Below are 26712 nucleotides of genomic sequence, written 5' to 3'. Positions count from 1 at the left end.
GGGGTATACTACAGTCCCCCCAACAGCCCGAGGGAAGTGGAAGAACGGATATGTCAGGAGATACTGGATAGGTGCAGGAAAAATAGGGTTGTTGTCGTGGGAGACTTCAATTTCCCTGGCATAGACTGGAAATCGCTGAGAGCTGGGACTCTGAATGGGGAGGAATTTGTAAAATGCGTACAGGAGGGTTCTTTGGAACAATATGTAGATAGCCCCCCTCCTAAATGAATACTTTGCATCGGTATTCACGAAGGAGAGGGGCGTGTTAACCAGGAGTGTCTCGGAGGGAGGTGTTGACCCGTTAGAGAAAATCTCCATTACAAGAGAGGAAGTGTTAGGTTTTTTAGGGAACATTAAAACTGACAAAGCCCCAGGGCCTGATGGCATCTATCCTCGACTGCTCAGGGAGACGAGAGATTAAATTGCTGGGCCTCTGACGGAAATCTTTGTTACTTCTTTGGACACGGGTGAGGTCCCTGAGGATTGGAGGATAGCGAATGTGGTCCCGTTGTTTAAGAAGGGTAGCAGGGATAACCCAGGAAATTATAGGCCGGTGAGCTTGACGTCCGTGGTAGGGAAGTTGTTGGAGAGGATTCTTAGAGACAGGATGTATGTGCATTTAGAACGGAACAATCTCATTAGTGACAGACAGCATGGTTTTGTAAGAGGGAGGTCGTGCCTTACAAATTTGGTGGAGTTTTTTGAGGAAGTGACAAAAACGGCTGATGAAGGAAGGGCCGTGGATGTCGTCTATATGGATTTCAGTAAGGCATTTGACAAAGTCCCACATGGCAGGTTGGTTAAGAAGGTTAAGGCTCATGGGATACTAGGAGAAGTGGCTAGATGGGTGGAGAACTGGCTTGGCCATAGGAGACAGAGGGTAGTGGTCGAAGGGTCTTTTTCCGGCTGGAGGTCTGTGACCAGTGGTGTTCCGCAGGGCTCTGTACTGGGACCTCTGCTATTTGTGATATATATAAATGATTTGGAAGAAGGTGTAACTGGTGTAATCAGCAAGTTTGCGGATGACACGAAGATGGCTGGACTTGCGGATAGCGAAGAGCATTGTCGGGCAATACAGCAGGATATAGATAGGCTGGAAAATTGGGCGGAGAGGTAGCAGATGGAGTTTAATCCGGATAAATGCGAAGTGATGCATTTTGGAAGAAATAATGTAGGGAGGAGTTATACAATAAATGGCAGAGTCATCAGGAGTATAGAAACACAGAGGGACCTAGGTGTGCAAGTCCACAAATCCTTGAAGGTGGCAACACAGGTGGAGAAGGTGGTGAAGAAGGCATATGGTATGCTTGCCTTTATAGGACGGGGTATAGAGTATAAAAGCTGGAGTCTGATGATGCAGCTGTATAGAACTCTGGTTAGGCCACATTTGGAGTACTGCGTCCAGTTCTGGTCGCCGCACTACCAGAAGGACGTGGAGGCATTGGAGAGAGTGCAGAGAAGGTTTACCAGGATGTTGCCTGGTATGGAGGGTCTTAGCTATGAGGAGAGATTGGGTAGACTGGGGTTGTTCTCCTTGGAAAGACGGAGAATGAGGGGAGATCTAATAGAGGTGTACAAGATTATGAAGGGTATAGATAGGGTGAACAGTGGGAAGCTTTTTCCCAGGTCGGAGGTGACGATCACGAGGGGTCACGGGCTCAAGCTGAGAGGGGCGAAGTATAACTCAGACATCAGAGGGACGTTTTTTACACAGAAGGTGGTGGGGGCCTGGAATGCGCTGCCAAGTAGGGTGGTGGAGGCAGGCACGCTGACATCGTTTAAGACTTACCTGGATAGTCACATGAGCAGCCTGGGAATGGAGGGATACAAACGATTGGTCTAGTTGGACCAAGGAGCGGCACAGGCTTGGAGGGCCGAAGGGCCTGTTTCCTGTGCTGTACTGTTCTTTGAGAGAGGGGGGCTATACTGGACCTAGTACTGGGGAATGAGCCCGGTCAGGTCTTCAAAGTTTTGGGAGGGGAACATGTAGCAAATAGTGACCACAATTCTGTTAGCTTTAGGATAGTGATGGAAAAGGATGAGTGGTGTCCCAAGGGTAAGGTGTTGGATTGGGAGAAGGCTAACTTTAGTGGGATTAGGCAGAAATTGGCAGCTCTTGATTGGGAGAGGCTGTTTGAGGGTAAATCCACATCTGGCATGTGGGAGTCTTTTAAGGAACAGTTGTTAGGGCTGCAGGACAGGCATGTGCCTGCAAAAAAGGATAGGAAGGGTAGGATTCGAGAACCGTGGATAACCAGGGAAATTGAGGGACTGGTCAAAAAGAAAAGAGAGGCGTATGTTAGGTCCAGGCAGCTAAAAACAGAGGGAGCTCTGGAGGAGTACAAAGAAAGTAGGAAAGAACTCAAACGGGGAATTAGAAGGGCAAAAAGGGGTCACGAAATGTCCTTGGTAGACAGGATTAAGGAGAATCCCAAGGCATTTTATTCATACGTTAGGAACAAAAGGGTTGTCAGGGAAAAAAATCGGACCTCTCAGGGACAAAAGTGGGGAATTATGCTTGGAGCCCAAAGAAGTAGGGGAGATCCTAAATGAATACTTTGCGTCGGTATTCACAAAGGAGAGGGATGTGTTGACTGGGAGTGTCTCGGAGGGGAGTGTTGAACCGTTGGAGAAAATCTCCATTACAAGGGAGGAAGTGTTAGGTTTGTCAGAGAAGATAAAGACTGACAAATCCCCAGGGCCTGATGGAATCTATCCAAGGCTGCTCAGGGAGACGAGAGATGAAATCGCTGGGCCTCTGACGCAAATCTTTGTCTCATCACTGGACGCAGGTGAGGTCCCAGAGGATTGGAGGATAGCTAATGTGGTCTCGTTATTTAAGAAGGGTAGGAAGGATAATCCGGGTAATTACAGGCCGGTGAGCTTGACGTCCGTGGTGGGGAAGTTGTTGGAGAAGATTCTTAGAGATAGGATGTATGCGTATTTAGAAAGGAATAAACTCATTAACGATAGTCAGCATGGTTTTGTGAGAGGGAGGTCATGCCTCACTAACCTGGGGGAGTTTTTTGAAGAAGTAACCAGAATGGTTGACGAGGGAAGGGCCGTGGATGTCGTCTATATGGACTTTAGTAAAGCGTTTGACAAAGTCCCTCATGGTAGGCTGGTGAAAAAGGTTGGATCTCATGGGATAAAGGGGGAGGTGGCGAGATGGGTGGAGAACTGGCTTGGTCACAGAAGACAGAGGGTGGTAGTGGAAGGGTCTTTTTCCGGCTGGAGGCCTGTGACTAGTGGTGTTCCGCAGGGCTCTGTATTGGGACCTCTGCTGTTTGTGATTTATATAAACGATCTGGAAGAAGGTGTAACTGGGGTGATCAGTAAGTTTGCGGACGACACGAAATTGGCAGGACTTGCAGATAGTGAGGAGCATTGTCAAAAGCTACAGAAGACTGCAAAGAGATATAGCTAGGATGCAGAGCTGGGCTGAAAAATGGCAAATGGAGTTTAACCCTGACAAATGCGAGGTGATTCATTTTGGTAGGACAAATTTAAATGTGGATTACAGGGTCAAAGGTAGGGTTCTGAAGAATGTGGAGGAACAGAGAGATCTTGGGGTCCATATTTCTCAGATCTCTAAAGGTTGCCACTCAAGTGGAGTCAGACACTTTAGGAACATTTAAGCAGTTATTGGATAGGCACATGGAGCACACCAGGATGATAGGGAGTGGGATAGCTTGATCTGGGTTTCAGACAAAGCTCGGCACAACATCGTGGGCCGAAGGGCCTGTTCTGTGCTGTACTGTTTTATGTTCTATGTTCTAGAAGGATATAGATAGGCTGGAAATTTGGGCAAAGAAATGGCAGATGGAGTTCAATCCTGATAAATGCGAAGTGATGCATTTTGGTAGAAATAATGTAGGGAGGAGCTATACGATAAATGGCAGAACCATAAAGGGTGTAGATACTCAGAGGGACCTGGGTGTGCAAGTCCACAGATCCTTGAAGGTGACGTCACAGGTGGAGAAGGTGGTGAAGAAGGCATATGGCATGCTTGCCTTTATAGGACGGGGCATAGAGTATAAAAGTTGGGGTCTGATGTTGCAGATGTGTAGAACGTTGGTTCAGCCGCATTTGGAATACTGCGTCCAGTTCTGGTCGCAACACTACCAGAAGGACGTGGAGGCTTTGGAGAGAGTACAGAGGAGGTTTACCAGAATGTTGCCTGGTATGGAGGGGCTTAGCTATGAGGAGAGATTGGGTAAACTGGGGCTGTTCTCCCTGGAAAGACGGAGGATGAGGGGAGACTTAATAGAGGTGTACAAAATTATGAAAGGCATAGATAGGGTGAACGGTGGGAAGCTTTTCCCCAGGTCGGTGGTGACGTTCACGAGGGGGTCATAGGTTCAAGGTGAAGGGGGGGAGGAGGTTTAACACAGATATCAGAAGGACATATTTTACACAGAGGGTGGTGGGGGCCTGGAATGCGCTGCCAGGCAAGGTGGTGGAGGCGGACACACTGGGAACGTTTAAGACTTATCTAGATAGCCATATGAACGGAGTGGGAATGGAGGGATACAAAAGAATGGTCTAGTTTGGACCAGGGAGCGGCACGGGCCTGGAGGGCCGAAGGGCCTGTTCCTGTGCTGTATTGTTCTTTGTTCAATCCATGGCTCACAAAGGAAATTAGAGAAAGTGAGGACAGGAATGGAGTGAGGTGGAGGATGAATGCGTGGCTGAGGGACTGGTGCAGGGGATAGGGATTCAGGTTCCTGGACCATTGGGACCTCTTTAGGGGCAGGTGTGACCTGTACACAAAAAACGGGTGCGCCTTGAATCCCAGGGGGACCAATATCCTGGCGGGAAGGTTGTCTAAGACTGCTGGGGAGAGTTTAAACTAGATAGGTTGGGGGGAGGGGATCAAGACGAGGTGACTGGGAGCGAGGAAGTTAGCTCGCAAACAGAGAAGGGTTATAGTCAGTGCAAGAGGGAGGATGGACGGGGGATAGAGAAGGAGAGAGCTCAGACCAAAGGATTGAGATGTGTTTACTTTAATGCCAGGAGTATAGTGAATAAAGGGGATGAGCTCAGAGCATGGATCGATGCCTGGAAGTGTGATGTGGTGGCCATTACAGAGACTTGGATGTCTCAGGGACAGGACTGGATACTACAGGTGCCGGGATTCAGATGTTTCAGGAAGGACAGGGAGGGAGGCAAGAGAGGGGGTGGAGTGGCACTGCTGATCAGGAACAGTGTCACAGCTGTAGAGAAGTTGTATGCTGTGGAGGGATTGTCTACAGAGTCTCTGTGGGTGGACGTTCGGAGTGGGAAGGGGTCGATCACTTTGCTGGGAGTTTTCTATAGGCCGCCCAATAGTGACAGGGAGGTGGAGGAGCAGATAGGGAAACAGATCCTGGAGAGTTGCAATAATAGCAGAGTTGTTGTGATGGGAGACTTTAATTTCCCAAACATAGATTGGAATATCCCTAGGGGAAGGGGATTGGATGGGGAGGAGTTTGTTAGGTGTGTTCAGGAGGGTTTCCTGACACAACATGTGGACAAGCCTACAAGAGGAGAGGCTGTACTTGATCTGATACTGACCAATGAGCCTGGACAAGTGTCAGATCTCTCAGTGGGAGAGCATCTTGGGGATAGCGATCATAACTCTATCTCCTTTATGCTTGAATTGGAAAAAGAGAGGATCAGGCAAGCTAGGAAAGTGTTTATATGGAGTAAGGGGAAATATGAAGACATAAGGCAGCAAATTAGAGGAGTAAATTGGAAGGAGGTATTCTCGGGGAAATCTACCAAAGAGAAGTGGCAGTTTTTGAAGGAATGTCTGTCTAGGGTTCTACAGGACAATGTTCCGAGCAGACAGGGAGGAGTTGGTAGGTTAAAGGAACCGTGGTGCACGAAAGCTATGCGGGACCTAGTCGAGAAGAAAAGGAAAGCGTTCAAAAGGTTCAGAGAGCTTGGCGAAGATAGGGATCTAGATGAGTATACGGCTTGTAGGAAGGGACTAAAGAAGGAAATTAGGAGAGCCAGAAGGGGTCACGAGAAGGCCTTGGCAAGTAGAATTAAGGAAAACCCTAAGGCGTTCTATAAATATGTGAAGAGTAAAAGGATGAGATGTGAAGGAATAGGGCCTATAAAAGGTGAAGGTGGGAAAATCTGTACGGAACCAGTAGAAATGGCAGAGGTGCTTAATGAGTATTTTGCCTCGGTTTTCACAGAGGAGAAGGACATGGGTGGATGTACTGTGGGCTTGCGGTGGACTGAAAAGATTGAGTATGTGGACTTTAACAAAGAGGTTGTGCTGGAATCTTTGAATAGCATCAAGATAGATAAGTCGCCGGGTCCGGATGGGATGTACCCCAGGTTACTGTGGGAGGCGAGGGAAGAGATTGCAGAGCCTCTGGCGATGATCTTTGCGTCGTCGATGGAGACAGGAGTGGTGCCGGAGGATTGGAGGATTGCGGATGTGGTTCCTATTTTCAAGAAGGGGAATAGGGATAGCCCAGGAAATTACCGACCAGTGAGTCTAACCTCAGTGGTTGGTAAGCTGATGGAGAAGATCCGTGGGACAAGATTTATGAGCATTTCGAGAGGTTTAGTATGCTCAAGAATACTCAGCACGGCTTTGTCAAAGGCAGATCATGCCTTACGAGCCTGGTGGAGTTCTTCGAAAATGTGACTAAACACATTGACGAAGGGAAAGCGGGAGATGTGGTTTATATGGATTTTAGCAAGGCGTCCGATAAGGTCCCCATGCAAGGCTTCTAGAAAAAGTGAGAGGGCATGGGATCCAAGGGGCTGCTGCCCTGTGGATCCAGAATTGGCTTGCTCAAAGGAGGCAGAGAGTGGGTATAGATGGGTGTTTTTCTAAATGGAGGTCGGTCACCAGTGATGTGCCCCAGGGATCTGTTCTGGGACCCTTGTTGTTTGTCATTTTCATAAATGACCTGGATGAGGAAGTGGAGGGATGGGTTGGTAAGTTTGCCGACGACATGAAGGTTGGTGGGGTTGTGGATAGTCTGGAGGGATGTCAGAAGTTACAGAGGGACATAGATAGGATGCAAGACTGGGCGGAGAAGTGCCAGATGGACTTCAACCCAGATAAATGCGTCGTGGTCCATTTTGGCAGATCAAATGGGATGAAGGAGTACAATATAAAGGGAAAGACTCTTAGTACTGTAGAGGATCAGACGGACCTTGGGATCCGGGTCCATAGGACTCTAAAATCGGCCCCGCAGGTGGAGGAGGTGGTTAAGAAGGCGTATGGTGTGCTGGCCTTTATCAATCGAGGGATTGAGTTTAGGAGTCCGGGGATAATGATGCAGCTATATAAGACCCTTGTCAGACCCCACTTGGAGTACTGTGCTCAGTTCTGGTCGCCTCATTACAGGAAGGGTGTGGAAAAGATTGAAAGGGTGCAGAGGCGATTTATAAGGATGTTGCCTGGATTGAGTGGCATGCCTTATGAGGATAGGCTGAGGGAGCTCGGTCTTTTCTCCTTGGAGAATCGTTGGATGAGAGGAGACCTAATAGAGTTATATAAGATGCTGAGAGGCATAGATCGGGTGGACTCTCAGAGGCTTTTTCCCAGGGTGGAAATGGCTGCTACGAGAGGACACAGGTTTAAGGTGCTGGGGTGTAGGTACAGGGGAAATGTTAGGGGGACGTTTTTCATACAGTGGGTGGTGGGCGAGTGGAATCGGCTGCCGTCAGTGGTGGTGGAGGCAAACTCAATAGCATCTTTTAAGAGACTCCTGGATGAGTACATGGGACTTAATAGGATGGAGGGTTATAGGTAGGCCTAAAAGGTAGGGATGTGTTCAGCACAACTTGTGGGGCCGAAGGGCCTGTTTTGTCCTGTAGTTTTCTATGTTTCTCTGGAAGAAGCATACAGATTGGCCAAGAAAAATAATAGGTCTGAGGATTGGGAGCAGTTTAGAATTCAGCAAAGAAGGACCAAGGGATTGATTAAGAAGGGGAAAATACAGTACGAAAGTAAGCTTGCAGGGAACATAAAGACTGACGCTAAGAGTTTCTATCGATACGTGAAGAGAAAGAGGTTGGGGAAGACAAAGGTAGATCCCCTACAGACAGAAACGGGGGAATGTATAATAGGGGACAAAGAAATGGCCGAGCAACTGAATACATACTTTGGTTCTGTCTTCACAAAAGAGGACATAAATCAGATGCCAGAAATGTTGGAGAATGCAGGATTTAGTGAGGGGGAAGAACTGAGGGAGATCAATATTAGTAGAGAAATGGTACTCGGAAGATTGATGGGATTGAATGTGGATAAATCCCCAGGGCCTGATAATCTACATCCCAGAGTACTGATGGAAGTGGCACTAGAAATAGTGGATGCATTGGTGGCCATCTTCCAGGATTCTATAGACTCTGGAACAGTCCCTGCAGATTGGAGGGTAGCTAATGTCACTCCAATATTCAAAAAGGGAGGTAGAGAGAAAACAGGGAATTATAGACCAGTAAGCCTAACATCGGTAATGGGGAAAATTCTCAAATCCATTATCAAGGACTTCATAGCAGAGCATTTAGAAAGCAGTGGTAGGATCAGACAGAGTCAGCATGGATTTATGAAGGGGAAATCATGCTTGACAAATCTGTTGGAATTCTTTGAAGATGTAACTAGTAGAGTTGACAAGGGGGGACCAGTCGACTTTCACAAAGCGTTTGACAAAGTCCTGCATAAGAGATTATCATGCAAGATTAAATGTTGGAATGCTTCTCTTGCAGGATGTGGGAAGTCAGGGAGACCGGAAACGACACCGGCAGGAGGTGCATCCAGCTCCTGGAACTGGAGCAAGAGCTGGATGACCTCCGGATCATTCGGGAGCATGAGGAGTTTATAGATAGTAGCTTCAGCGAGGCAGTTACGCCAAAGGCACAGAGCACAGGTAATTGGGTTACCGTCAAGCGAGGGAAAGGGAAAGGGCAGGCAGAGCAGGGTTTCCCTGTGGCCATTCCCCTCCACAACAGGTAGACCGATTTGGATACTGTTGTGGGGGATGCCTTACCTGGGACAAGCTGCGGCAGCCGGATCTCTGGCACTGAGTCTGGTTCTGCAGCGCAGAAGGGAGGGTGGAAGAAGAGGAGAGCGGTAGTGATAGGGGACTCGATAGTCAGAGGTACAGACAGGAGGTTCTGTGGTCGTGACAGAGACTCCCGGATGGTTTGTTGCCTCCCGGGTGCCAGGGTCAGCGATGTCTCTGATCGCGTGCACAGCGTTCTGAAGTGGGAGGGTGATCAGCCAGACGTCATGGTACACATCGGTACCAATGACGTAGGAAGAGTGAGGAGGTCCTGAAGAGTGAGTATAGAGAGCTTGGTAGGAAGTTAAAAAGCAGGACCCCGAGGGTAGTAATCTCAGGATTGCTACCTGTGCCATGTGCCAGTGAGGGTAAGAGTAGGATGCTCGGGCGGATGAACACGTGGCTGAGGAACTGGTGCAGGGGGCAGGGTTTCAGATTTCTAGATCATTGAGACCTCTTCTGGGGCAGGTGGGACCTGTACAAGAGAGACGGGTTACACCTGAACTACAAGGGGACCAATATACTTGCAGGGAGGTTTGCTAGTGTTATTGGGGAGGGTTTAAACTAGATTTGCAGGGGGATGGGAACCAGAGTGCCAGAGCAGATAGTGGAGCGGGGGTGAAAATAAATGATGTTAATAATTCATGCAAAATCACAAATAGAAGGGTTGTGTGTGGTGGTAATAATCTTCTGAGGTGTGTCTATTTCAATGCCAGGAGTATTGTGGGGAAGGCAGACGAGCTGAGGGCGTGGATTGACACATGGAATTATGACATTATAGCCATTAGTGAAACTTGGCTACAGGAGGGGCAGGACTGGCAGCTCAATGTTCCAGGGTTCCGATGTTTCAGACGTGATAGAGGCAGAGGGATGAAGGGTTGGGGGGGGGGGGGGGGGTGGCATTGCTAGTCAGGGAAAATGTTACAGCAGTGTTCAGGCAGGACAGATTAGAGGGCTTGTCTACCGAGGCCGTATGGGTGGAGCTGAGAAACAGGAAAGGTATGACCACATTCATGGGGGTGTATTATAGACCACCCAATAGTCAGCGAGAATTGGAGGAGCAAATCTGCAGAGATAGCTGACAACTGCAAGAAACACAAAGTTGTGATAGTAGGGGATTTTAATTTTCCATATATAGATTGGGACTCGCATACTGTTAAAGGTCTAGACGGGTTAGAGTTTGTAAAATATGTTCAGGAAAATTTTATAAATCAATACATAGAGGTACCAACTAGAGAGGATGCAATATTAGATCTCCTATTAGGAAACGAGTTAGGACAAGTGACGCAAGTGTGTGCAGGGGAACACTTTGGTTCCAGTGATCATAACGCCATTAGTTTCAACTTGATCATGGATAAAGATAGATCTGGCCCTCGGGTTGAGGTTTTAAACCGAAAAAAGCCAAATTTGAAGAAATGAGAAAGGATCTAAAAAGCGTGGATTGGGACAGGCTGTTCTCTGGCAAGGATGTGATTGGTAAGTGGGAGGCCTTCAAAGGAGAAATTTTGAGAGTGCAGAGTTTGTATGTTCCTGTCAGGATTAAAGGCAAAGTGAATAAGAATAAGGAACCTTGGTTCTCGAGGGATATTGGAACTCTGATAAAGAAGAAGAGAGAGATGTATGACATGTATAGGCAACAGGGAGCAAATAAGATGCTTGAGGAGTATAAAAAGTGCAAGAAACTACTTAAGAAAGAAATCAGGAGGGCTAAAAGAAGACATGAGGTTGCTTTGGCAGACAAGGTGAAGGATAATCCTAAGAGCTTCTACAGGTATATTAAGAGCAAAAGGATAGTAAGGGATAAAATTGGTCTTCTTGAAGATCAGAGTGGTCGGCTATGTATGGAACCAAAAGAAATGGGGGAGATATTAAATGGGTTTTTTGCATCCGTATTTACTAAGGAAACTGGCATGGAGTCTATGGAAATAAGGCAAACAAGTAGGGAGGTCATGGAACCTATACAGATTAAAGGGGAGGAGGTGCTTGCTGTCTTGTGGCAAATCAGAGTAGATAAATCCCCAGGACCAGACAGGGTATTCCCTCGGACCTTGAAGGAGACGAGTGTTGAAATTGCAGGGGCCCTGGCAGATATAGTTAAAATGTCGGTATCCAAGGGTGAGGTGCCGGATGATTGGAGGATAGCTCATGTTGTTCTGTTGTTTAAAAAAGGCTCAAAAAGTAATGCGGGAAATTATAGGTCGGTAAGTTTGACGTCAGTAGTAGGTAAATTATTGGAAGGAGTATTAAAAGATAGGATCTACAAATATTTGGATAGACAGGGACTTATTAGGGAGAGTCAAAGTGGCTTAGTGCGTGGTAGGTCATGTTTAACCAATCTATTAGAGTTTTTCGAGGAGGTTACCAGGAAAGTGGATGAAGGGAAGGCAGTGGATGTTGTCTACATGGGCTTCAGTAAGGCCTTTGACAAGGTCCCACATGGGAGGTTAGTTAGGAAGGTTCAGTCGCTACGTATACATGGGGAGGTAGTAAATTGGATTAGACATTGGCTCAGTGGAAGAACACAGTAAGAGTTTTAACAACACCAGGTTAAAGTCCAACAGGTTTATTTGGTAGCAAATACCATTAGCTTTCGGAGCGCTGCTCCTTCGTCAGATGGAGTGGAAATGTGCTCTCAAACAGGGCACAGAGACACAAAAATCAAGTTACAGAATACTGATTAGAATGCGAATCCCTACAGCCAGCCAGATCTTAAAGATACAGACAATGTGGGTGGAGGGAGCATTAAGCACAGGTTAAAGAGATGTGTATTGTCTCCAGACAGGACAACCTGCAAGTCCAGGAGGCAAGCTGTGGGGGTTACTGATAATGTGACATAAATCCAACATCCCGGTTTAGGCCGTCCTCATGTGTGCGGAACTTGGCTATCAGCCACGTTCCGCACACATGTTTAAGAAAGGGAATAGAAATGACCCTGGTAATTATAGACCGGTTAGTCTTACTTCGGTCATTGGTAAATTGATGGAAAAGGTCCTTAGAGATGGGATTTACGACCATTTAGAAAGATGCGGATTAATCCGGGATAGTAAGCATGGATTCGTGAAGGGCAAGTCGTGCCTCACAAATTTGATTGAATTTTTTGAGGAGGTAACTAAGTGTGTTGATGAAGGTAGGGCAGTTGATGTCATATACATGGATTTTAGTAAGGCATTTGATAAGGTCCCCCATGGTCGGCTTATGATGAAAGTGAGGAGGTGTGGGATAGAGGGAAAGTTGGCTGATTGGATAGGTAACTGGCTGTCTGATTGAAATGATGTGGAGATGCCGGCGTTGGACTGGGGTAAACACAGTAAGAAGTTTAACAACACCAGGTTAAAGTCCAACAGATTTATTTGGCAGCAAAGGCCACACAAGCTTTCGGAGCTCCAAGCCCCTTCTTCAGGTGAATCTGATAGATAGGGTCTGATCGAAGACAGAGGGTGGAGGTGGATGGAAAATTTTCGGATTGGAGGCAGGTTGCTAGCGGAGTGTCACAGGGATCAGTGCTTGGTCCTCTGCTCTTTGTGATTTTTATTAATGACTTAGAGGAGGGGGCTGAAGGGTGGATCAGTAAATTTGCTGATGACACCAAGATTGGTGGAGTAGTGGATGAGGTGGAGGGCTGTTGTAGGCTGCAAAGAGACATAGATAGGATGCAAAGCTGGGCTGAAAAATGGCAAATGGAGTTTAACCCTGATAAATGTGAGGTGATTCATTTTGGTAGGACTCATTTAAATGTGGATTACAGGGTCAAAGGTAGGGTTCTGAAGACTGTGGAGGAACAGAGAGATCTTGGGGTCCATATTTCTCAGATCTCTAAAGATTGCCACTCAAGTGGATAGAGCTGTGAAGAAGGCCTATAGTGTGTTAGCTTTTATTAACAGGGGGTTGGAGTTTAAGAGCCGTGGGGTTATGCTGCAACTGTACAGGACCTTGGTGAGACCACATTTGGAATATTGTGTGCAGTTCTGGTCACCTCACTATAAGAAGGATGTGGCAGCGCTGGAAAGAGTGCAGAGGAGATTTACCAGGATGCTGCCTGGTTTGGAGGGTAGGTCTTATGAGGAAAGGTTGAGGGAGCTAGGGCTGTTCTCTCTGGAGTGGAGGCGGCTGAGGGGAGACTTAATAGAGGTTTATAAAATGATGAAGGGGATAGATAGAGTGAACGTTCAAAGAATATTTCCTCGGGTGGATGGAGCTATTACAAGGGTGCATAACTATAGGGTTCGTGGTGGGAGATTCAGGAAGGATATCAGAGGTAGGTTCTTTACACAGAGAGTGGTTGGGGTGTGGAATGGACTGCCTGCAGTGATAGTGGAGTCAGACACTTTAGGAACATTTAAGCGGTTATTGGATAGGCACATGGAGCACACCAGGATGATAGGGAGTGGGATAGCTTGATCTTGGTTTCAGATAAAGCTCGGCACAACATCGTGGGCCGAAGGGCCTGTTCTGTGCTGTACTGTTCTATGTTCTATAATCAGTATTCTGTAACTTGATTTTTGTGTCTCTGTGCCTTGTTTGAGAGCAGATTTCCACTCCATCTGACGAAGGAGCAGCGCTCTGAAAGCTAATGGTATTTGCTACCAAATAAACCTGTTGGACTTTAACCTGGTGTTGTTAAAACTCTTACTGTGTTCACCCCAGTCCAACACTGGCATCTCCACATCAATGGAAGAAGCCAGAGAGTGGTAGTGGAGGAGTACTTCTCTGAGTGGAGGGCTGTGACCTCCGAAAGCTTATGGTATTTGCTACCAAATAAACCTGTTGGACTTTAACCTGGTGTTGTGAGACTTCTTACTGTGCTTACCCCAGTCCAACGCTGGCATCTCCACATCATGACTAGTGGTGTGCCACAGGGATCAGTGCTGGGTCCATTGTTGTTTGTCATCTATATCAATGATCTGGATGATAATGTGGTAAATTGGATCAGCAAATTTGCTGATGATACAAAGATTGGAGGTGTCGTGGACAGTGAGGAAGGTTTTCAAAGCTTGCAGAGGGATTTGGACCAGCTAGAAAAATGGGCTGAAAAATGGCAGATGGAGTTTAATGCAGACAAGTGTGAGGTATTGCACTTTGGAAGGACAAACCAACGTAGAACATACAAGGTGAATGGTAGGATACTGAAGAGTGCAGTAGAACAGAGGGATCTGGGAATAGAGATACATAATTCCCTAAAAGTGGCGTCACTGGTAGTTAGGGTCGTAAAGAGTGCTTTTGGTACATTGGCCTTTATAAATCAAAGTATTGAGTATAAGAGTTGGAATGTTATGGTGAGGTTGTATAAGACATTGGTGAGGCCGAATTTAGAGTATTGTGTGCAGTTTTGGTCACCTAATTACAGGAAGGATATTAATAAGGTTGAAAGAGTGCAGAGAAGGTTTACAAGGATGTTGCCGGGACTTGAGAAACTGAGTTACAGAGAAAGGTTGAATAGGTTGGGACTTTATTCCCTGGAGCGTAGAAGAATGAGGGGAGATTTGATAGAGGTGTATAAAATTATGATGGGTATAGATAGAGTGAATGCAAGCAGGCTTTTTCCAGAGGCTAGGGGGAAAAAAAACTAGAGGACATGGGTTAAGGGTGAAAAGTTTAAAGGGAACATTAGGGGGGGGCTTCTTCACACAGAGAGTGGTGGGAGTGTGGAATGAGCTGCCTGATGAAGTGGTGAATGCGGGGTCACTTTTAACATTTAAGAGAAACTTGGACAGGTACATGGATGAGAGGGGTGTGGAGGGATATGGTCCAGGTGCAGGTCAGTGGGACTAGGCAGAAAAATGGTTCGGCACAGCCAAGAAGGGCCAAAAGGCCTGTTTCTGTGCTGTAATGTTCTATGGTTCGATGGTAAAGCGCATGAGATTGGGGGAAGTGTATTGAGATGGATAGAAAACTGGTTGGCAGAGAGGAAACAAAGAGTAGGAAATAATGGGTTCTTTTCAAATTGGCAGGCAGTAACTAGTGGGGTGCCACAGGGATCAGTGCTGGGACCCCAGCTGTTCACAATATATAATAAAATTTGGATGAGGGAACAAAATGGAACATAGAAACATTGCAGAGCCTCTGGTGATGATCTTTGCATCGTCGATGGAGACGGAGGAGGTGCCGGAGGATTGCGGATGTGGTTCCTATTTTCAAGAAGGGGAATAGGGATAGCCCAGGAAATTACCGACCAGTGAGTCTAACCTCAGTGGTTGGTAAGCTGATGGAGAAGATCCTGAGGGACAAGATATATGAGCATTTAGAGAGGTTTAGGCTGCTCAAAAATACTCAGCATGGCTTTGTCAAAGGCAGATCGTGCCTTACGAGCCTGGTGGAGTTCTTCGAAAATGTGACTAAACACATTGACGAAGGGAAAGCGGTAGATGTGGTTTATATGGATTTTAGCAAGGCGTTCGATAAGGTCCCCCATGCAAGGCTTCTAGAAAAAGTGAGAGGGCATGGGATCCAAGGGGCTGTTGCCCTGTGGATCCAGAACTGGCTTGCCCAAAGGAGGCAGAGAGTGGGTATAGATGGGTCTTTTTCTAAATGGAGGTCGGTCACCAGTGGTGTGCCCCAGGGATCTGTTCTGGGACCCTTGCTGTTTGTCATTTTCATAAATGACCTGGATGAGGAAGTGGAGGGATGGGTTGGTAAGTTTGCCGACGACATGAAGGTTGGTGGGGTTGTGGATAGTCTGGAGGGATGTCAGAAGTTACAGAGGGACATAGATAGGATGCAAGACTGGGCGGAGAAGTGGTAGATGGACTTCAACCCAGATAAATGCGTAGTGGTCCATTTTGGCAGGTCAAATGGGATGAAGGAGTACAATATAAAGGGAAAGACTCTTAGTACTGTAGAGGATCAGAAGGACCTTGGGGTCCGGGTCCATAGGACTCTAAAATCGGCCCCGCAGGTGGAGGAGGTGGTTAAGAAGGCGTATGGTGTGCTGGCCTTTATCAATCGAGGGATTGAGTTTAGGAGTCCGGGGATAATGATGCAGCTGTCCGGACAGGTGCATCATTATCCGAACATTGAGAGGTATAATATGATTAAGAATAGTCAGCACGGCTTTGTCAAAGGCAGATCATGCCTTACGAGCCTGATTGAATTTTTTGAAGATGTGACTAAACACATTGATGAAGGAAGAGCAGTAGATGTAGTATATATGGACTTCAGCAAGGCATTTGTTAAGGTGCCCCATGCAAGGCTTATTGAGAAAGTGAGGGGACATGGGATCCAAGTGGACATTGCTTTGTGGATCCAGAACTGGCTTGCCCACAGAAGGCAGAGAGTGGTTATAGATGGGTCGTATTCTGCATGGAGGTCGGTCACCAAAGGAGTGCCCCAGGGATCTGTTCTGGGACCCGTACTCTTTGTGATCTTTATAAGTGACCTGGATGAGGAAGTGGAGGGATGGGTTGGTAAGTTTGCTGATGACACAAAGGTTGGAGGTGTTGTGGATAGTGTGGAGGGATGTCAGAAGTTGCAGCGAGACATTGATAGGATGCAAGACTGGGCGGAGAAGTGGCAGATGGAGTTCAACCCAGATAAGTGTGAGGTGGTTCATTTTGGCAGGTCAAATAGGATGGCGGAATATAATATTAATGGTAAGACTCTTGGGAGTGTGGAAGATCAGAAGGATCTTGGGGTCCGAGTTCATAGGACATTCAAAGCAGCTGTGCAGGTTGAGGCTGTGGTTAAGAAGGCATATGGTATACTGGCCTTCATCAATCAAGGAATTGAGTTTAGGAGTTGTGAGATAATGTTGCAGCTATACAAGACCCTGGTCAGACCCCACCTGGAGTACTGTGCTCAGTTTTGGTCGCCTCATTACAGGAAGGATGTGGAAGCCATAGAAAGGGTGCAGAGGAGATTTACAAGGATGTTGCCTGGGTTAAGGGGCATGCCTTATGAGGATAGGTTGAGTGAGCTCGGCCTTTTCTCCTTGGAGAGATGAAGGATGAGGGGTGACCTGATAGAGGTGTCTAAGATGTTGAGAGGTATTGATCGAGTGGATAGTCAGAGGCTTTTTCCCAGGGCTGAAATGGTTGCCACAAGAGGACACAGCTTTAAGGTGCTGGGGAATAGGTACAGAGGAGATGTCAGGGGTAAGTTTTTCACTCAGAGGGTGGTGGGTGCGTGGAATGGGCTGCCAGCAACGGTGGTGAAGGCGGATTCGATAGGGTCTTTTTAGAGACTTTTAGATAAGTACATGGAACTTAGTAAGAGAGAGGGTTATAAGTAAGCCTAGTAATCGCTAAGGTAGGGACATGTTCGGCACAACTTTGTGGGCTGAAGGGCCTGTATTGTGCTGTAGTTTTTCTATGTTTCTAGGTGCAGCAGGTGGTAAAGGTGGCAAATGGCATGTTGGCCTTCATTATGAGAGGTTTCGAGTACAGGAGCAGAGATGCGTTGTTGCAATTATACAGGGCCTTGGTGAGGCCACACCCAGAGTATTGTGGGCAGTTTTGGTCTCCTTTTCTGAGGAAGGATATATTCTTGCACTCAAGGGAGTGCAGCGAAGGTTTACCAGGCTGATTCCGGGGATGGTGGGACTAATGTATGAGGAAAGATTGACTAGGTTAGGATTGTTTTCACTGGAGTTCAGACGAATGAGGAGGGACTTATAAAATTCTAACAGGACTAGACAGGGTAGATGCAGCGAGGATGTTCCTGATGGTGGGGGAGTCCAGAACCAGGGGTTACAGTCTGAGGATTCAGGGTAGACCATTTAGGACGGAGGTGAGGAGACATTTCTTCACCCAAAGATTGGTGAGCCTGTGGAATTCATTACCACAGGAAGTAGTTGATGCCAAAACATTGAATGTATTCAAGAGGTGGCTAGATATAGCACTTGGGGCGAATGGGATCAAAGGTTCTGGGGAGAAAGCAGGATTAGGCTATGGAGTTGGACGATCAGCCATGATCATAATGAATGGTGGAGCAAGCTAGAAGGGCCAAATGGCCTCCTCCTGCTCCTATCTTCTGTGCTATGATGTAAAAGTAAAGGACAATGTTGATGAGAAGCTGCACAAGCCAGTTCGGGTTGAGGAGGAGAATGAAGTGAGTTAACATAGTCAGGAAGGCTCTGTGTCACACGAACAGTGTGCTGCTCTTTCCACTCACCAGAGATAATCATCAGCGGTGCCTCTGGCCACTAAGTAATGAATATCCACACAGTTTGACTGACCAATGCGATGGACTCGATCTTCAGCCTGAAAGAGGATCTGAGGAGAATAATAGCGACATAGAACATAGAACATAGAAAGCCACAGCACAAACAGGCCCTTCGGCCCACAAGTTGCGCCGATCACATCCCCACCTCTAGGCATGTCAGAGAAAGAGTGAAAGCAGCAGCCCTGAGCACCATGTCTAAAAGCAAACAGCTTCCCAGCACACAAGAGGAATCCAACTCCAGGTATACAGACAAAGCAGACAATGCTCCATAACACTCAACCCATCCAGGCGTGTCTCTCTCATCCAACTTGCTATCCATGTCAAACATAGAAACATAGAAAATCGATCCAGGAGTAGGCCATTCGGCCCTTCAAAGCTGCTCCGCCATTCATTACGATCATGGTTGATCATCAAATTCAATATCCTGATTTCCCTCTTCCTCCCATATCCCTTTAGCCCCAAGAGCTATATCTAATTTCTTCTTGAAATCAGACAACGTTTTGGCCTCAACTACATTCAGTGGTAGTGAATTCCACACATTCACCACCCTCTGGGTGAAGAAATTTCTCCTCACCTCAGTTCTAAAAGGTTTATCCCTTATCCTCAAACTATGACCCCTAGTTCTGGACGACCCCGAGTTCTGGACTCCCCCACCATTGGGAACATTCTTTCTAAATCTACCATCTAACGCTGTTGGAATTTTATAAGTTTCTATGAGATCCCCTCGCACTCTCCTAAACTCCAATAAATATAATCCTAACTGACTTAGTTTCTCCTCTTCCTTCCTGTTTTTGCCACCAAAGTGGACAACCTCACATTTATCCACATTATACTGCATCTGCCATGCAGATGCCCACACACTCAGCCTGTCCAAATCACGCAGAAGCATCTCTGCATCCTCCTCACAGCTCACCCTCCCACACAACTTTGTATCATCTGCAAATTTGGAGACACACTACACTTGGTCCCCAATTCCAAATCATCTATGTAAATCGTAAACATGCTAAGAGTTTGCAGGGTGACTTGGACAGGCTGACTGAGTGGGCAAGTACTTGGCAAATACAATATAATGTGGATCAATGTGAGGTTATCCACTTTGGTGGCAAAAACAGGAAGGAAGATTATTATCTGAATGGTGGCAGTTTAGGAAAAGGAGAAATGCAACGTGACCTGGGTGTCATGGTGGAGCTGTCGCTGAAGGTTGGCATGCAAGTACAGCAGGCGGTGAGGAAAGCTAATGGCATGCTGGCCTTCATAGCAAGAGGATTTGAGTATAAGAGTAAGGATGACTTGCTGCAGTTATGCAAGGCCTTGGTGAGGCCTCACAAAGAACAAAGTATTCATAGAACACAGAACATTACAGCGCAATACAGGCCCTTCGGCCCTCGATGTTGCGCCGACCAGTGGTACCAATCTAAAGCCCCTCTAATCTACACTATTCCAATGTCATCCATATGTTTGTCCACTTTGGTGGCAAAGCTCCCTCTTCCAAATCCCTCCAGAACCCCACTAGTCACTGACTGCCAATCAGAAAAATATCCATTTATGCCAATTCTTTGCTTCCTATCTGCTAACCAGCTTTCTATCCATCAAGACATTACCTGCAATCTCACGTGCTTTATCTTTACATAATGAGGAGACCAAAACTGCACCCAATACTCAAGGTATCAATACTTTGTTCTTTGTGTGGCCTCACCAAGGCCTTGCATAACTGCAGCAAGTCATCCTTACTCTTATACTCAAATCCTCTTGCTATGAAGGCCAGAATGCCATTAGCTTTCCTCACTGCCTGCTGTACCTGCATGCCAACCTTCAGCGACTGTTCCACCATGACACCCAGGTCACTTTGCATTTCTCCTTTTCCTAAACTGCCACCATTCAGAGAATAATCTTCCTCCCTGCTTTTGCCACCAAAGTGGATAACCTCACATTGATCCACATTATGTTGTATTTGCCAAGTACTTGCCCACTCAGCCAGCCTGTCCAAGTCACCCTGCAAACTTTTAGCATGTTTATAATTTACACAGATGATTTGGAATTGGGGACCAAGTGTAGTGTGTCAAAATTCGCAGATGACACTAAAATGAGTACAGTAAGAAGTCTCACAACACCAGGTTAAAGTCCAACAGGTTTATTTGGTAGCAGTTCTGGTCACCTCACTATAAGAAGGATGTGGAAGCGCTGGAGAGAGTGCAGAGGAGATTTACCAGGATGCTGCCTGGTTTGGAGTGTCGGTCTTATGAGGAAAGGTTGAGGGAGCTGGGGCTGTTCTCTCTGGAGCGGAGGAGATTGAGGGGAGACTTAATAGAGGTTTATAAAATGATGAAGGGGATAGATCGAGTGAACGTTCAAAGACTATTTCCTCGGGTGGATGGAGCTATTACAAGGGGGCATAACTATAGGGTTCATGGTGGGAGATATAGGAAGGATATCAGAGGTAGGTTCTTCACGCAGAGAGTGGTTGGGGTGTGGAATGGACTGCCTGCAGTGATAGTGGAGTCAGACACTTTAGGAACATTTAAGCGGTTATTGGATAGGCACATGGAGCACACCAGGATGGTAGGGAGTGGGATAGCTTGATCTTGGTTTCAGATGAAGGACGGCACAACATCGTGGGCCGAAGGGCCTGTTCTGTGCTGTACTGTTCTATGTTCTAAATGGTATTTGCTACCAAATAAACCTGTTGGACTTTAACCTGGTGTTGTGAGACTTCTTACTGTGCTTACCCCAGTCCAACGCCGGCATCTCCACATCATGACTAAAATGAGTGGCAGAGCAAAGTGTGCAGAGGATGCTGAAAGTCTGCAAAGGGATATAAATTGTCTAAGTGAGTGGGCGAGGGTCTGGCAGATGGAGTACAATGTTGGTAAATGTGAGGTCATCCATTTTGGTAGGAATAACAGCAAAATGGACTATTATTTAAATGGTAAAAAATTGCAGCATGCTGCTGTGCAGAGGGACCTGGGTGTCCTTGTGCAAGAAACGCAAGGAGTTGGTTTGTTGGTGCAGCAGGTAATTAAGAAGGCAAATGGAATTTTGTCCTTCGTTGCTAGAGGGATGGAGTTTAAAAACAGCACGGTTATGTTGCAGCAGTATAAGGTGCTGGTGAGGCCACACCTGGAGTACTGTGTACAGTTTTGGTCTCCTTACTTGAGAAAGGATATACTGGCACTGGAGGGGGTGCAGAGGAGATTCACTAAGTTGATTGCGGAGTTGAGAGGGTTGGCTTATGAGGAGAGACTGAGTAGACTGGGGCCAAACTCATTGGAATTCTGAAGAATGAGGGGAGATCTTATAGAAACATGCAAGATTATGAAGGGAATAGATAAGATAGAAGCAGGGAAGTTGTTTCCACTGGCGGGTGAAACTAGAACTAGGGGGCATGACCTCAAAATAAGGAGAAGCAGATTTAGGACTGAGTTGAGGAGGAACTTCTTCATCCAAAGGGTTGTGAATCTGTGGAATTCCCTGTCCAGTGAAGCAATTGAGGTTACCTCATTGAATGTTTTTAAGGCAAGGATAGATACATTTTTGAACAGTAAAGGAATTAAGGGCTATGGTGTGCGGGCGGGTAAGTGGAGCTGAGTCCACAAAAAGATCAGCCATGATCTTATTGAATGGTGGAGCAGGCTCGAGGGGCCAGATGGCCTACTCCTGCTCCTAGTTCTTATATTCTTGCATTCATTCTCCTCACAGCACACATTGCCACCCAGCTTAGTGTCGTCTGCAATTGCATTCAATTCCTTTCTCCAAATCATGAATGTATATTGTGAATAGCTGGAGTCCCAGCACTGAACCCTGCGGTACCCCACTATTCACTGCCTGCCACTCTGAAAAGGACCAGTTTATTCCCACTCTCTGCTTCCTGTCTGCCAACCAGTTCTCTATCCACGTCAATACATTACCCCCAATTCCATGCTGACTTGGACCAATCCTGTCACCACTTTCCAAATGCTCAGTTATGACATCCTTAATAATTGACTCCAGCATTTTCCCCACCACCAACTTCAGGAGTGAGCCTTCAGATAGTTCTGGGTTTAAATCCCAGAGATTTGAGCACATATTTCAGGCTGATTCTCCCGTTATATTTTATGCAGAATGCTGGTATATTAAACAGTCCTTCATTTGAATGTAGTTCATTTTGCATATAATTATGAGATCATTTAGGCCTCTTTCTCATTAATATCTTCCACTACAGTCAAAATAAACATTGATAAAATACTATTGTAAAAGACAACTATTTGAGTCAAACACTGAAAAAGGGTTTAAATTCTCCCCATTAAACTGGGTTCTCACTTACACCAGGGTTCCAGAAAAGCTCAGCAATGATCACTAGATCAGCAGAGGACAGAGTCAAGCCCATGTTGGCAGCAGTGATGGACAACACAGCTACACAGCGGGTCTCAGAGAACTGGAACTGCTCACACAAAGACTGGCGATCAGAGGAGGAGGTGGAGCCATCAATACGGATAAATGGAACTTTCTGCAAACAAAAACAATCATTTCAGTTGAGGTTCACAAAAATCATACATCACAGGAGGAGGATATTCAACGCACTGTGCCTGTGCAATGCAGATCCCAGAACTGGACACAATACTCAAGCTGGGGTCGAATCCGTGAATTTTAAAAGTTTGGGATAACTTGCTTTATTTTGTATCTATTCCTTTATTAATAAAACAAAGGTTTCCTTATGCTCAACTTGTCCAGCCACCTTGTACATACATCGTTTTTCACCTTTAAAATTTACTATTTAATTCATATTTCCTATATTCATTCATCTGATTTAACGACATCAGCTCAAAGCTCTCTGCTACGTCCTCCTGAAATCTGTTAACAATCTGCTTCAGTTGATATGCTGACGTATTTGGGGGAGATGGTGGAGCAGTGGTAATGTGACGCGACTGGTAATCTAGATTCCCAAACTAATCCTCTGGAGACAAGAGTTCAAATCCCACCACAGCAGCAGCAATTTACATTCAATTAATAAAATCTCAAACTGAAAGCTAGTCTGAGTAATGGTGACAATGAAACTATCATTGATAAAAACCCACCTGCTTCACTAATGCTCTTTAGGGAAGGAAATCTGCCGTCCTTATTGTCATACATGTAAAAGGTTTGCTCAACTGCTTCAGAAGCTGATCCTGTCTTGATGGTAATGTCATGTTAAGTTGCTATTTTACTTTGTTTTGTTTTCTGCAGGTGCAGAGTGAGCAGCTCCTCAATAAAACCTGTTGTGTTTTTGAATCTCTGTCTGCAAACCTCAGATTTCCTTTCTATGTAAAACCCACAACCCCAAACGTTCAGGACATTACACTTACCTGGTCTGGCCTACATCTGACTTGGCACATTCTCTACCATTACCATCAAACCAAGTGATTAACCCTCGTTCAACATGGGGGAATATGCCAGGCCAGGCCAAGCCATGATCCACTGGAGCAAGCTGAGAGGGGTGATTGAAAAGCAGCAGTGCTGGTAAGAGATTAATTGGATTAATTGAATTGTTTATTTATTTAATTAGTCAGCTAGTGTGTGTATTTTTTTGGCCTTTACTTTAACAGCAGTTTTTCAAGTTTAAAGCAAGCTGAGAGGGGTGATTGAAAAGCAGCAGTGCTGGTAAGAGATTAATTGGATTAATTGAATTGTTTATTTATTTAATTAGTCAGCTAGTGTGTGTATTTTTTTGGCCTTTACTTTAACAGCAGTTTTTCAAGTTTAAAGTGAAAACTAGAAGTGGGCAGCAAAGGAGTCTGGGAAGGGTTTTTATTTTAACTTTAAAAGTCAGTTACCTGGGTGGTTCCCCCTCAGTAGTAGTTTTTTTTTTCTCTCGGGCCCCTAGCCCTATAAATTGGTGCAGAGGAGATACCCGATCCTCTACACTGGTAGAGGATCCCACCCTTCCATCCTCCTCTAACCTAATTATAAGTGTGGGGAAGTTTTTTGTTTTTTTTTTGTTTTCTTTTTTTCTTGCTGGTAATGGCTTCAGGGATGGCAGTTCAGGCAGTATGCTGCATCTCCTGTGGGATGTATGTGGTGAGGAAATCCAGTAGTGTTTCAGGAGATTTTAGTTGTAAGAAGTGCATTAGATTGCAGCTTCTGGAGGAGCGTGTAAAGGAGCTGGAGGGGGAGGTAGAGGAACTCCGCATAATTCGGGAGGCGGAGGTGGAAGTTGATAGGAGTTATAGAGAAATAGTAACTCCTAGAAATGAGGCTTGGGTCAATGCCAGGAGGAGGGGTAAGAAGCAATCGGGAAGACAATCCCCTGGGGCGGTTCCCCTCCATAATAGGTTTTCGGTGCTGGAGGCTACAGTTGAGGAGGAATCAACTGAGCATAGAGAGCAGATCTCTGGGGGTGAGCCGAGTGAGAAAGCTCAGGTGGTTAGGGGCTGTAAAAGACTGGGCCTTGTGATTGGGGACTCCACAATTAAGGGGACAGATAGGAGGGTCGGAACTAAAGGTAGGGACTCAGGGTTGGTGTGTTGCCTACCAGGGGCTGGGGTCCGGGATGTGTCTGACAGGGTATTCAGGACTCTTAGGGGGGAGGGAGATAAACCACAAGTTATTGTACATGTGGGGACACACGACATAGGGAGGATAGGGGAAGGGGATATTAGGCAGGGATTTATGGAGTTGGGGTGGAAACTAAAGGCCAAGACTGACAGAGTGGTTATCTCTGGACTCTTGCCTGTACCACGGGATAGTTTAGAGAGGAATAGGGAGAGGGAAGGTTTGAATTCATGGCTGAGGGGATGGTGCAGGAGGGAGGGGTTCAGGTACTTAAGCAATTGGGGCTCGTACTGGGGAAGGTGTGACCTCTATGAGAAGGATGGTCTACACCTTAATCAGAAGGGGACCAATATCCTGGGGGGTAAATTTGCTAAGGCCATGCAGGGAGGTTTAAACTGATTCGGGGGGGGGGAGGGATCCTGAGTAGTGGGGCTGAAAGTGAGGGATGCATGGATGGGGACTGCAATGCACGGCATTGCAGAGGTGGGGTGGAGCAGGGTTTGAAATGTGTATACTTCAATGCCAGGAGTATTCGCAATAAAGTGGGTGAACTTGCAGCGTGGATCAGTACCTGGGACTTCGATGTTGTGGCTATTTCAGAGACATGGATAGAGCAGGGGCAGGAATGGATGCTGCAGGTCCCGGGGTTCAAATGTTTTAGTCGAAGTAGGGAAGGAGGTAGAAGAGGGGGAGGGGTAGCATTATTGGTCAGAGATTGTATCACAGTGTCAGAGAGGAGGTTTGATGAGGACTTATCTGTTGAGGTAGTATGGGCGGAGATTAGAAATAGGAGAGGAGAGGTCACCCTGTTGGGAGTCTTTTATAGACCTCCTAAAAGTTCTAGAGAGGTTGAGGAAAGGATTGCGGAGTCAATCCTGCTTAGGAGTGAAAGTAATAGGGCAATTGTTATGGGGGATTTTAACTTGACTAATATTGACTGGAATTGTTATAGCTCTAGCTCGTTAGAGGGGTCAGTTTTTGTTCAAAGCGTGCAGGAAGGTTTTTTGACTCAGTATGTAGACAGGCCAACTAGAGGTGAGGCTATATTGGATCTGGTGCTGGGAAATGAGCCAGACCAGGTGCTAGACTTGGAAGTTGGTGTGCATTTTGGTGATAGTGACCACAATTCGGTTACGTTCACCTTAGTGATGGAAAGGGATAGGCATGAACCTCGGGCCAGTGGTTTTAGCTGGGGGAAGGGTAATTATGAGGCTATTAGGAGAGAATTAGGAAACATAGGTTGGACTAGGAGATTACAGGGACTGGGAACGTCCGACATGTGGAGTTTTTTCAAGGAGCAGCTACTGCGAGTCTGTGATAGGTATGTCCCTGTCAGGCAAGGAGGAATTGGTAGGGCTAGGGAACCGTGGTGCACCAAAAAAGTTTCTTTGTTGGTTAAAAAGAAAAAGGAGGCTTATGTTCGGATGAGACGTGAGCACTCGGGTAGTGCACTAGAAAGCTTTAGATTGGCTAAGAGGGAGTTGAAGAGCGAGCTTAGAAGGGCTAAAAGGGGACATGAGAAGACTTTGGCGGATAGGGTTAAAGAGAATCCTAAGGCGTTCTATAGGTATGTCAAGAACAGAAGGTTGGTTAGGGCAAGTTTAGGGCCAGTTATAGATGGCAGAGGGAAGTTATGTGTGGAACCGGAGGAGATTGGTGAAGCATTGAACCAATATTTCTCTTCGGTGTTCACGCAAGGGGACATGAATATAGCTGAGGAGGACACTGGGTTGCAAGGGAGTAGAATAGACAGTATTACAGTTGATAAGGAGGATGTGCAGGATATTCTGGAGGGTCTGAAAATAGATAAATCCCCTGGTCCGGATGGGATTTATCCAAGGATTCTCTGGGAGGCAAGAGAAGTGATTGCAGAGCCTCTGGCTCTGATCTTCAGGTCGTCGTTGGCCTCTGGTATAGTACCAGAAGATTGGAGGTTAGCGAATGTTGTCCCATTGTTTAAGAAGGGGAACAGAGACTTCCCCGGGAATTATAGACCGGTGAGTCTCACTTCTGTTGTCGGCAAGATGTTGGAAAA

General features: G+C 46.4%; 1 protein-coding gene across 1 annotated transcript in view; it reads right to left on the bottom strand.

Annotated features, from left to right (window-relative positions):
• Positions 1 to 26712, bottom strand: part of smarcal1 (SWI/SNF related, matrix associated, actin dependent regulator of chromatin, subfamily a-like 1) — a 129518-nt gene that overhangs the window by 4904 nt on the left and 97902 nt on the right. The window contains exons 13-14 of the mRNA XM_078229161.1: positions 22474 to 22656; positions 18123 to 18223 (exon numbers count right to left, since the gene is read on the bottom strand). Of these exons, the coding sequence (XP_078085287.1) occupies positions 18123 to 18223; positions 22474 to 22656 (284 nt within the window). The remainder of the gene's footprint in view (positions 1 to 18122; positions 18224 to 22473; positions 22657 to 26712) is intronic.

This window comes from Mustelus asterias, chromosome 14 (genome assembly GCF_964213995.1).
Source record: "Mustelus asterias chromosome 14, sMusAst1.hap1.1, whole genome shotgun sequence".
NCBI classification, from domain to species: Eukaryota; Metazoa; Chordata; class Chondrichthyes; order Carcharhiniformes; family Triakidae; genus Mustelus; species Mustelus asterias.
Note: the sequence above shows the minus strand (reverse complement) of the source record. Positions and strands in the feature narration are given on the sequence as shown.